Genomic DNA, 11,830 nt, shown 5'->3' on the forward strand with positions numbered 1-11,830 from the left:
CAGCACGGCTCTAGCAAGGGGAGGTCTTGGTTGACAAATCTGTTAGAATTCTTTGATTAAATAATGAGCTAGTTAGAGGAGAGCCAGTGGATGTGATCTATTTGGACTTCCAGAAAGCCTTTGACAAGTTGCTGCACAGGAGTATGCTAATTAAGATAAGGCCCATGGTGATATGGGCAAGATACTGGCATGGAGAGCGGATTGGCTGGCTGCCAGAAAGAGAGTGGGGATAAAAGGGATTTTTTTTCGTGACCGCAATCGGGGAGTTCCATAGTGGTCAGTATCAGGACCACAACTTTTCATGTTATATGTGAAATGATCTGGATGAAGGGCATTGTTGCTAAGTTTGCAGGTGACGCTAAGTTTGCAGGTGACGCAAAGATAGATGGAGAGATAGTGTTGAGAATGCGGGGATGCTACAGAAGAACTTGGACAGATTAGGAGAGTGGGCAAAGAAGTGGCACATGCATTGCAATGTGGGAAAGTGAAGTTATGCATTTTGGTAGAAAGAATAAAATCCTAAACAATATTTTTTAAATGAGGAGAGGCTTTGCAAATGTGAAGCACAAAGGGAGTTAGGGCTAGTTTAGGAATCTCTTAAGATTAACGTAGGGATTCAGTTGGCATTTTGAACACAAATGCAACGTTATCATTCATTTCAAGAGGGCTAGAAAATAAGAGGCTGTGTAAGGCTCTGGTCAGATCACATCTGGAATATTACAAATGGTTTTGGATCCTGTACGTAAGGAAGGATGCGTTACTGTTGGAGGGAGTCCACAGGAGGTTCACAAGAATGGATGTTTTCATATGAGGAGCAGTTGAGGTCTCTAGGTCTATATTCGATGGAGTTCACAAGGATGAGGGTGATCTCATTGAAACTTAGAGAATACTGTGAGGCCTGGTTACAGTGAACATGAAGATGATGCTCCCACCAGTAGGAGAGACTAGGACCCCAGGGCACAGCATCAGCGTGAAGGGACAACTCTTTAGAACTGAGGTAAGGAGGAATTTCTTCAGCCAGAGGTTTGTGAATATGTGGAGCTCATTGCCACAGAAGGCTGTGGAGGCCAAGTCATCAGGTGTCTTTAAGATAGGGACAATTTCTTGATTGGTAAGGGCATCAAGGGTTACAGGGAGAAGACAGGAGAATGGGGCTGAGAAACCCATAGCTATGATTGAATGGCGGAGCAGACGCGATGAGCCAGGTGGCTTAGTTCTCCTGTTATATCTTACAGTCACAAGTTCTAGACCCAAGCAGTTGCCACATGTAAAAGTTTCTTCTAATTACATTTCTTAAGTCTTCGAGAAGATTTGTAGCTCGGGTTGTGGATGAAGTTGTAGACATGCTCGCTGAGCTGGTGGGTTTGGTTGCAAACGATTCGTCACCCTACTAGGTAACATCATCAGTGTGCCTCCGGTGAAGTGTTTGTGTTCTGTCCTGCTTGTTATTTATATGCCCCAGTTTGTTGGAGTGTTTGGTACCACTTCTGGTTTTGTTTCTCAGTGGTTTGTACACAGGGTCCAATTCAATGTTTTTGATGATGGACCTCTGGTTAGAATGCCAGACCTCCAGGAATTCCCTGGCGTGTCTGTTTGGCTTGTGCGATTAAAGAGGGACATGAATTTGATTGACAACACATCATAATCAGGCATATAAGTAACAAGCAGGACAGATCACCAACGCTTCACCGGCGGCGCACTGACTATGTTACCTAGCAGGGTGATGAAACGTTTGCAACCAAACCCATCAGCTCGGCGAGCATGCCTACAACCTCAAGTGCATTTCTACTTTTGTAGAACACTTGAAATCTGTGCTCTGTGACTTTTCTGAAGGGTCCCGACCCAAAACATCAATTTCCCTGCTCCCCTGATGCTGCCTGACCTCCTGTGTTTCTCCAGCTCCACATTGTGTTGTCTCTCTGATTTTTGGTCTGTTTGCAAGCACTTTTCCCTGTCTGCTCTGTCCACACCTTATGATTTTGAAACTTGAGTCAAATCTTCTCTTCGGTTTCTCCTCTCAAGGAAAACAGTCCCAGCTTCTTCAATCATAATTGAAGTTTCTCATCCTTGGAACCATTCTTCTAAACCTCTTCTGCACTCTCTCCAGTGTGTTCACAAATTTTTCTAAAGTCTGGTGCACAGATCGTTGTGCATTAGTCCAGTTGAAGTCTAGCTAGTGTTTTATATAAGTTTAGCATTACCTCCCCACTCCTGAATTTATTTATTTACGTATTTAAATAGTGGTATGAAATATTCGGATTCTGTTTTATCAATCACTCTTCAACTGTCCTGCCTTCTTTAATGACTGATGCAGATCTGTTTGTTCCAGCACACCCCATAGAGCAGTACCCCTTATTTTATACTGTCTCTCCATAGTCATTTTACCAAAATGTGTCACTTCTCTGCGTTGAACTTCATTGGCCATGTATCCACCCTGTCCCATTTGTATGATATCATTCTCCCGGCTCTTATCTGAGAGAGAAATTTCTTGACTGAAGGGAATGAAACAGTGCAAATATTTCTTATGTCATAATTTGCGAATGCAAAGGAACGATCGCACATTTGTAGAAACTTAAAGCCCTCAAGTTGTATTGTTGTTTAGCAGATGATCTTTTCACTCCTCTTCTGAGACTGTGCGCATTTTTTTCATTACTCACATCAAGACATTCATATTCAGCCACTATGGTTTAATCTTGTGATATTAGGTTTTTCTGACCCATTCAGGCTCATTTACTGTTAATTTCTGTAACATTCTGCAAACAATTCCCTTTTAAGAGTTTTGTCATTAAAGTTCTCCAGCAACCAGTATAGGTCAGAACATTTTAATCTAAGCAAAGATTAATTTTAAGAACTTTTTTGAGAGCAGCTTGTCTACTTATAAGGCTCTAGGTATATATCTACCATTTTTCCTCGAGGAATCAATGTATTGTGAATGTTTACATAACTCTTGGAGGAAAAATCTAACTATTCATCCATTTCGAGTTGTCTTCAGTCCTCATTCTCTTTAATTAGCAGCTTTGAGATGAGAACTGTTAATTTGCTCAGATTATCATTATACTAAAATATATCTGTCTAACTTCTCTAGTGTCCTGAAGTTCGTTTGAATATTATCTCCAATCTGGACTGTGTGAATGAGGTTATAGGAATTCGCCAGCTGTCTCAATCCCTTCTGCCAGCCATTGTGGAGTTAGCAGAAGATGCCAAGTGGAGGGTGCGCCTTGCAATAATAGAGTACATGCCTCTGCTTGCAGGACAGTTGGTATGTAGTTTCCTCAAAATGATTTTGTAACCTGTTAACAATTGTTTGAAATGTATTCCCTTGGTGGAACATCTGTTCTAGAAAAATTTCCGACTGAATTCTCAAAAGGATGCATTCATCGATATTTGTTATTTTGTAATTTGGTGAAAGATCTAACTTTGCGCATGGTTGTGCAACCTTGCTCCCTGATCCAAAGATACTTGATAATAGTTGTGTACTCAAGCAATGCCCAAACCCATTTGATCTGCACGTGAACTAGCTGATCTTAGTTGTGATGGCAGTACTAAAATTGATCTTGGGCTTAGAAGGATGCTGCTTCTCATTGCTGCACTTGAGAAACTGCTCCTTCTTATTTTATTTAATGGTGCAGACCATAGTTGAATAGCCTGTCATTACACTCTCCCTCCACACTGAAGCACTGGAGTCTTATTGTTCTAGCGCTCTTCAGTGAGATGGATACTTAATTTACGTAGAACCAAGTCATTCTAAAGTCAGCAGGTGACACTTCAGTCATTTCCTTAAAATTTAGGGAAACTCAGGAGCCTTAAGTTCACTTGATAATTATACTTCTCCATTTTCTCAGTTTTTATATCATTTAAAAAGGCAAGAACTCTGCAAATCTCAGATGTACCAAACTTGAATTGTTAATGCATTGTTTGATCTTTGTCATTTTCATATATACAGGATTTGTTGTGAAACTAACAGTACAACTATACATGTCATGTGCTCAATAAATTGGGTCAATTTTGAGGTTAACTTTGGGTCCACTGTAAATAGTATAGCTGCATGAAATTTCGGAACCTTTGGGGCAGGTTATTGCAATTATTTCTCATTATTGTGTTGTAGTGATGGAATAATTTAAAGTTATAATTGCAGTTTCACTTACTATAATGCATAGAAATTAGGGAAGATGGTTTTTGGTAACTGTAAAACGTTAGCTTACCTCAAATAGTTTTAGACTCGAAACATTGGCTTGCTGTCTCCAAGGATGCTGCCTGACCTGTGACTTCCAGCATTTTTTTTTGTTTTCAGTACAGATTTCACCAGCTGCAGTAATTTGCTCCTGTTTATCTTTTGGTGGCGCAGGATGATTTTTGCTGATTCCTTGTGTGCACTGATAGCATCTGGTTTGGAATTCTAAGACCGTTTCATCTCAGCAGTGGAACCCTACCTATTGCTAATGTTACGATTTACATTGATCAGCTGGAGTTTCCCACCTGCTGTGATTGATGTTGAGGCCTTTCACATCTCATGACAGCATCTTGAATCTGAGCATTGGGCACACTACATATCTTTTGGTATAGGCTGCATCCCTGGGCACATGGCCATTTGCTGTGTTGTGCACAGGCCCATGTTATAGCACCGACCAGCAGGTAAAACTACAGAATATAATCTAGTCCTCCTAAGCCATCTAACAGACTCAACCTGGAATCACAGGATAAGTTTATTCATCCAATTATGATTTAGGTCATATCCCAGTATGTTTGTCCCAAAAGAATGTTTGTTTTTTAGTCAACTGAAGAGGCAAATACCTAAGCACATTTTTGAGAATTTTTGTGTACCATACCAAACTACAAGGTGTAATCTCTACAGCATAGGAAATAATCAAGAATAGCTAAGATTTCAAGTAGCTGCCTTTCCCATTCAAAGGTAGTGTAATGGTGAGATTTTATTATTAGGGGACGGTACAAAACTTCCTGTTTGTCACGCATTGCTTTGTAGTCCATTATCACAACTATTCAGTATTAATGTTTTACCAAAGTCTTGACAATGATGGAATGATGTAGCCCTACTGCAAGTACTGCATATAGATTGTGCACAATTGAGACTACAGCTGCATGGATCCCCATGGGATATTTTAATTGGATTCCATATAAATATAATGCAATCGTAAAATTGTGCAGCCATGCGCTCTGGGAAAGTCCTAGACTGTCCCATGTGATTTAAATTCACTCAAGATGTGAAACTATTTTAAAATTAATCAGGTAAAAATCAGGTAAAAGTTTAAAAAAGAAACAAGAAATTTGAATATCATATTACGACATGGTATGATATAGAGATATGGGACTTGTAAATCCTGCAGTGCAGCAAAATAACTCATCAGTAATTTAGGATAAAGTCAAGAAATTGAAACATCTGCTAGAGGCCTGACATAATGGTACAGTGGTGGAGTTGCATGATGGCAGTTGCTATGGCTCAATGGGTATGCATTATTGCAGGAAGATATTTAAATGCTTGTATGTGCAGCGAAAACTAAGCAACACATTTCCTGAGGAAGGGCAGAGGGTATTTTACAAAGACTTATTTGTTTTCCTCTTGGATGGAAGTCTTGCATACTATTCTGCTGCTAAACAACTTACTTAAGAACATTCAAAATCATTTGAGACACTTTAGGCAACAGTAATGACAGACGTGGGTATATTTTGTATAATCTCTGCTGCAATACATTTTTGTCATGCAGAATTCAGTGGAATGATTTTACCCCTCACTCCTCCAACGTAGACCAACCACCAGTGCACTGAAATTAGATGTTGTGGTATTATGATGCTTTACCAGAGCTTTGTTGATCTATGTTAAATAGGTTTGAAAATCACGTGAAGTGTGTTAATTATTTTGCTTATTACTGAGGAGATACATTATGCTTCGAGAGCTTCAAAATGATATTTTTGTTGGTTTCTTCATTGACATGCTTTTTTAAAATAATTTTAGGGTGTTGAGTTTTTTGATGAGAAGTTGAATTCCTTATGCATGACGTGGCTGGTGGATCATGGTGAGTATTAGCTCGATTCAAGATTACATTTTCTGTCAAAATGCTTATTTTCTTAATCTACTCATCCATTTTATTTAGATGTTCTACCAAATTGACCTTGAGCCCTGTAGATATTTGATTGAGATTTAACCAAGGGGAGGTTTTTATTATGCGTATGGCTGAAGCCATTCAAGAGGATTTGGATTCCTTTCTGAAAAGGAAGCTTCTGTGCTTATGGGGTGACAGTGGGAATATGGCACCTGATAAATTGTTCATTCAAAGAGAAAGTGTACACTAACAATTCCAATTCAGTGAGTAGAAATGTTAACTTGGGCGAGGGTATTTTGTGAGGGAACAACCTAACCATTACTGACTGAAATGATGGTTTCCTTGGAGAAATGAACTGTTGCACTGTTTTGATTGTAACCAGAAATACCTGGTATAGTTTACAATTTTCCAAATTTAAATTTACTATTTTGCTTTGACTTTTGGCTGCAAGTTTAAAGATTTTTTTGAAGGACTTTTGACTTCAGTATCTGACTTATGAACTATTATGATTTTGCCAGTAATTATGGTTGCAAGCTATGTTAATGCAGTTACAGAGCTCATCTATGACCACACCTTTAATAATTTCTAACTACAGATTTGACATTTTCATTAAAGCCTGTTGCATCTCTTTAGGTTCATAATACGTACCCTAATTTGGAGTTCGAATTCCAAGATGATCCTGACAATGTCAGTAAGGTGGCAGGTAGATCCTGTTTTAAAACAAATAGATTAATGGTTAGAATCTGCCTGAGCAAAGGAAGTTTATGATTTTAGTTCCGGCATAATATTTCTGCTTTATATATTTCCCAATTTTTCCATGACGTTTTGAGTTGGGTAATGAAAGCAGCAGCCGTGTTAAATCAAACCCAACCCTTTAAGCTGATTGTCTAAGAGAACGATATAATTATGAACATAATAAATTGAATTTAGATTTCAGAATGATCCAGCTATCTGTCAGTTAGTTTGCCTATTTTTTCTTGAGTGGTTTTTCTCTCCTTGAAAACCACTTTTAATCCCGTCACTTCTATAGAGTAGCTATTCCAAAAGTACTTTTCACATCATGTCCTTCTAAATGTCTGTCATAGTTAATTTGTAAATGTCTGTACTATTTGTTGTGTACTGTAAATATACTTTGTCGGTAAAAACTTTGTGTAAAGTGTTTCAGGCTGCACGTCCAGCTTACTGAAGTCAAAAGTTTCTCATCATTTGTGAACTGAACCCTGTGATATATTTACTTTGGAAGTTATCCTCCTTTTAAAATGCTAGTAATGTCCATTCAATATTGCCCTTTGTCTTGAATGTGTCTCATGCAGAGTCTATAGATTCTCGGATTGCAGCTCTCACTGATTAATGGTTTGAATTCCATGCATAGGACAGATGTTTGAACAGCAGTTGGCTGGCTGTCAAGATTTGGTTACGGTTAATTTACAGTAAACATGCAAACTTTTTTTGTGGAATGTGTCACAGATACTGGCAGTAGCCCATGCTAGACAACTAGAATTGCAGGCAGCAGGAGAAATCAGCACTTTGCAAGCAGTAAACAAGGCTGGGGAGACGTGCAGAGCAGCAGATTTTGCTTATGTTCCTGTTTAGATTTTTTGAAACTTTATTTCGACCAGTAAACAATTTTTTCTCCAACCTCTTATTAGCCTAATTGGAAAATTTAATGTTAGGAGTTCGTGCTGCTGCTGTGGAATCAATGTAAAATGATATTTTTGTACCTCAAGGATAAACTGGAGTATTGTACCCAGTTTTTGAAATCTGTTGATATCGGTCCACTGCACCTGTAGAGTATATGGCTCTGGGTCTATGCTTGTATTGCCTCAGAATGTTCTCAGCTTGTAAGAAGACATAGATTTTGGTGGGAAAATGGAGTGAGTTGCTTCCCTGGGAGAAACAAAAATGTGCTTCTGAGAGGACTTTGATATTCTCATTCCTCTCTCTAACTTGTAGATTTTGGTCTTAACCAGAAATTTGGAAGTAGGTCATCCTCCTTGGTAAAGGAAAACAATATGACATCCAGTAGCTGCATCCTTTGCTTGGATTCCGTAAACTACTCTGGTCCCATGCTGGCATTACATATTTATTACAACTTTTTCTGTATTTTAACAATGTCTTAATTTACTACTTTGATTCAAAATCAAATTTTAGTATGGGCAAGAGGTGCTGAGATGATTGTAGTTTATACAGATTTTGTATGTATGTTTTAATTTGCAATGATGAATGAATCCTTCCAGTGCAGGAAGCTTCATTATAACATTGCGAAAATGATTGAAGCATTTTGCTGTGACATTGCACTGTGTTTTTTAAAATGTGATATGTCCCAACAAGGAATGGCTTGTTAAAGCATTTTCACAAATTTGATATCTCCTTAGTATGTTAAACCTCTAAACAGCTTGCGTAATAGGGATTCTGTAACTGTTACGTTCTTCATAACATCAAGTTTGTAATTCTGTGTGAATGAAGTAAGTTCATATATCCCTGAATAATGTTAACATATTAGGGCTGAAAGGTGTTCTATTTACAAAACAAATGTCAGTTCATTAAAAGGGAAAGGGGAAAGAAAATGATTTCTTAGGTATTTGAAATAAATATTTTGAGTATATGAAATTGCTTCTTCCACGTGAGAGAAGAAATGAAGGATTAAATGATTAAGAGTTATTAAATATTTAACATTATTTTTCCAGAGGCCAAGCTAATGTTCTAGGTGCATGATTCAGATCCCACCTTGGCAGGCAATGTAATTTGAATTTAGTATTTAAAATATCTGGAATTCCAGGCTAGCCTAATGGTGAGCATGTTCATTACAACATTCGTTCATTGTTGTAACAATCCATCTAGTTCACTAATATCTTTTAGGGAAAGAAATCTTCTTTACTTAGCCTGGTCTCCATATGACCCTAGTCCCACAGTGATGTGGTGACTGTTCCATTTCTGAGGGCAATCTATAAAAGGACAGCTACGAGTGAGAAACAAATGCTAGCCTTGCCAGTGATGCCCACATCCCACATAAAAATAATTTGTAAAATCAACTATAATATTTTACTTGCTGAATATTATGGTGAAATATGGACAATGAAAGCTGTAGAGTAATGTTTGATTTCTTCTTGAACATCAGAATTGTAGCTATGTAACCTATTTATTACACATTCAAGTAAGTACATTTTCATTATGTCACCTTTTAGATTCTGAACTGTTTTTGACCTAAATTATGTCTTAGCTCATGCCAAGCCTCCATTTCAAGTGTTTCAGGAGATTGTTACAGTTCTTGAGAAGATTAACACCTGAGTTATTTCAGCCGTGTGTATAGCTGTGACCTTAGTGAACAGAGGTGCAGCTTTAGTTTGGAAGTAGGAGCAAGAGCATATGTGTTCTGTCACCTAGGCATCAATAGATAATTGCCTTGAAGCATCGTTTCTTCAACAGCTCTAAATGAAAAGTATGTTGATATCTTGTGGAAGACTAGAAAATGGCCTGCACGCAATACATTTTGCAGGCACCTTTATTTCTTTCAACTGAATGAAAAAACGCGAAATCGTTTGATCAGCTTCCTTAGTAGCTTTGAAATAATTGTTGAAGAGCAATCCCGAAGATCTCCAGACTGCCTCCCTTTGTGGATGGTCATCCACGAAATAAACATTTAGTACCTCTCAATCTGGCATTTTTACCATGTATTCGTTCTCTCGCATGAAGCAGCAAATACATAAACCTAAAATATGGATCTTTTAGGTGTATGAAATAAAGAAATTCTCCCCCTTTTATGAACTGAGGTTGGTTTTGCAAATGGCACAACTAACCTCTGTATGTTGCATTATTCAGGGATTTAAGATACATATACAATTACATACTCTCGTGAAAAATATACCTTAGCAAAGTGATTAACTTCATGTTGTCCCTGTGCTCGTTAACTAGCTTTGAACAAAGTATGAACGTTTAGGGCAAAAACTGTTAATTGACTTTTCTAAAGAAAGAAGCAGTTGACAACACCTTGCTGCCTTATTACCATTGTCCTTGCATAGAATGGAGGTTAGTTAGTACTTTGTTTAATTGTGCCATTAATATTCAGGAATGTTATATGGCAGTATTGGAGCTCATTAGAACACTGCCAGTGAAAGCACTTGCACAATAAAGTCTTGAGTTTGACGTTTTTTGGGACCTAGTTGTTTTGAACCTAGAGAAAACGTGCAAAATAGTCCATGTGGCAGGGATAGAAGGGAAGAAAGACATGTTCGGTATAGTGATTTAATAATCCATTTTCTTGGCAGCCATTTTGGCAACTTTGATCATGAAATACGCTGTTGGAGATACTGGCACTTAATAATGTAAAATGATGCTTCCAACCAACAAATGCTGGCTTTAGCAAACATGAAGATTGCTGAACGTGATATCCGTCCCCAGTGTTAGTTTTCTCACTGAAAGGGATAGCCTTAGCATGCTGGTTTAAAGTTCCATTCACAAATCGCTTGCAAGACAGTTATCAGTTCACAGATCTTTTTAACAGTACAGATTTACCATAACGAACCAGGTTATTCTAGCAATTATCAAAGCTTCTATGCAATATTAGTGGAATTTGGATTTTCTTGGTTGTGTACGGAACCCTTTCCTCCAAGGCAATAATATTTTGCAGCAGAAATTGCAATGATAGTGCTCAATCAGAGGGTGGGTTTCTGGGGTGGAGACTCCTCTGACAAATTACATCTGTCCTATAATTTCCACTTCCTTTGTCACAACTGCAGGCTGTTCAACTCGGTTGTACAAATCCTCCACACAGTCTCTGAAGGCAACCTGAACAGCTTGCTCTTCAGTACAGCAGTTGACATCATTGGTGCTGCTTCCACCTCACATTTGTTAATTAGAAAAGTACACTAATTTCACTTCCAATTTTCATCCAAGTCGTACCTTCATCTGGTCCATCACTGACTGTTCCCTTCGCTTCCTCGATTTCTCTGTTTCCACATATGGGGGTAGACTGTCTACCAGTATTAATTGTGAACCCATAGTTACATTGATTACACTTCCTCATGCCCTTTCTCCTGTAAAAGATTCCATTCAGTTTGACCAGTTTCTACCCCTCTTCTGATGATATCACCTTCCAAAGGGGTGTTTCCAACAAAGCTTTCATTTTCCTCAACTGAGGATTTTCCCTTCCCCTTCGCTCATTATCATCCCTTCCAGCACAATGGTAGGGTTCCATTTGTCCTCACGTCACACCCTTACTGTCCTGTGTAGTCACAGGACCATCCTCTGCTATTTCCACCACCTTCAGCAAGATGCCACACCAAGCACATCTACCTCTCCTGATCCTTGTCAACATTCTCTTGGTATAGGTGCAGTTCCCTTGGACACCCTGTTTCACTCCTCTGTCAGTCCTTACACCTGTCCCCCTTCCCAAAATTCTGTAAATCATGAGATTATAAGTAGACCATTTCTCCATTCAATGAGATCATTTGTGATCAGATCATCCTTGGCTCCAGTTCCCCCCTACAACCTTGCACATGCTTTGTGGAACATCTCTACTCTGTCCATGCTCTGTGACCCAGTTACTTGCCATTTTAATACAACATCTTGCTCTCATGCTGGCGTTTTGCCCTAGGCCTGCTGCAGAGTTTCAAAAAAACCCAATGCAAACCATAGGTATAACATTTTGTTTTCTTGTTGGGTACTTTACAGTTGGCATAACTTAACATTGAGTTCAACAACTTTAGACCATGAGTTATGTACTCTATTTTGATTGACTGCCCACCCACACCACCACCACTGCAACCGCCCCCCCC

At 38.7% G+C, this 11,830-nt stretch overlaps 1 protein-coding gene across 1 annotated transcript in view; it reads left to right on the plus strand.

Annotated features, from left to right (window-relative positions):
* Positions 1 to 11,830, plus strand: part of LOC109912895 (serine/threonine-protein phosphatase 2A 65 kDa regulatory subunit A alpha isoform) — a 45,995-nt gene that overhangs the window by 27,409 nt on the left and 6,756 nt on the right. Inside the window, exons 10-11 of the mRNA XM_020512339.2 lie at positions 3,086 to 3,259; positions 5,969 to 6,029. Coding sequence (XP_020367928.1) covers positions 3,086 to 3,259; positions 5,969 to 6,029 — 235 coding nt within the window. The remainder of the gene's footprint in view (positions 1 to 3,085; positions 3,260 to 5,968; positions 6,030 to 11,830) is intronic.

Source organism: Rhincodon typus, chromosome 32, assembly GCF_021869965.1.
Source record: "Rhincodon typus isolate 14 chromosome 32, sRhiTyp1.1, whole genome shotgun sequence".
Classification (NCBI taxonomy): domain Eukaryota; kingdom Metazoa; phylum Chordata; class Chondrichthyes; order Orectolobiformes; family Rhincodontidae; genus Rhincodon; species Rhincodon typus.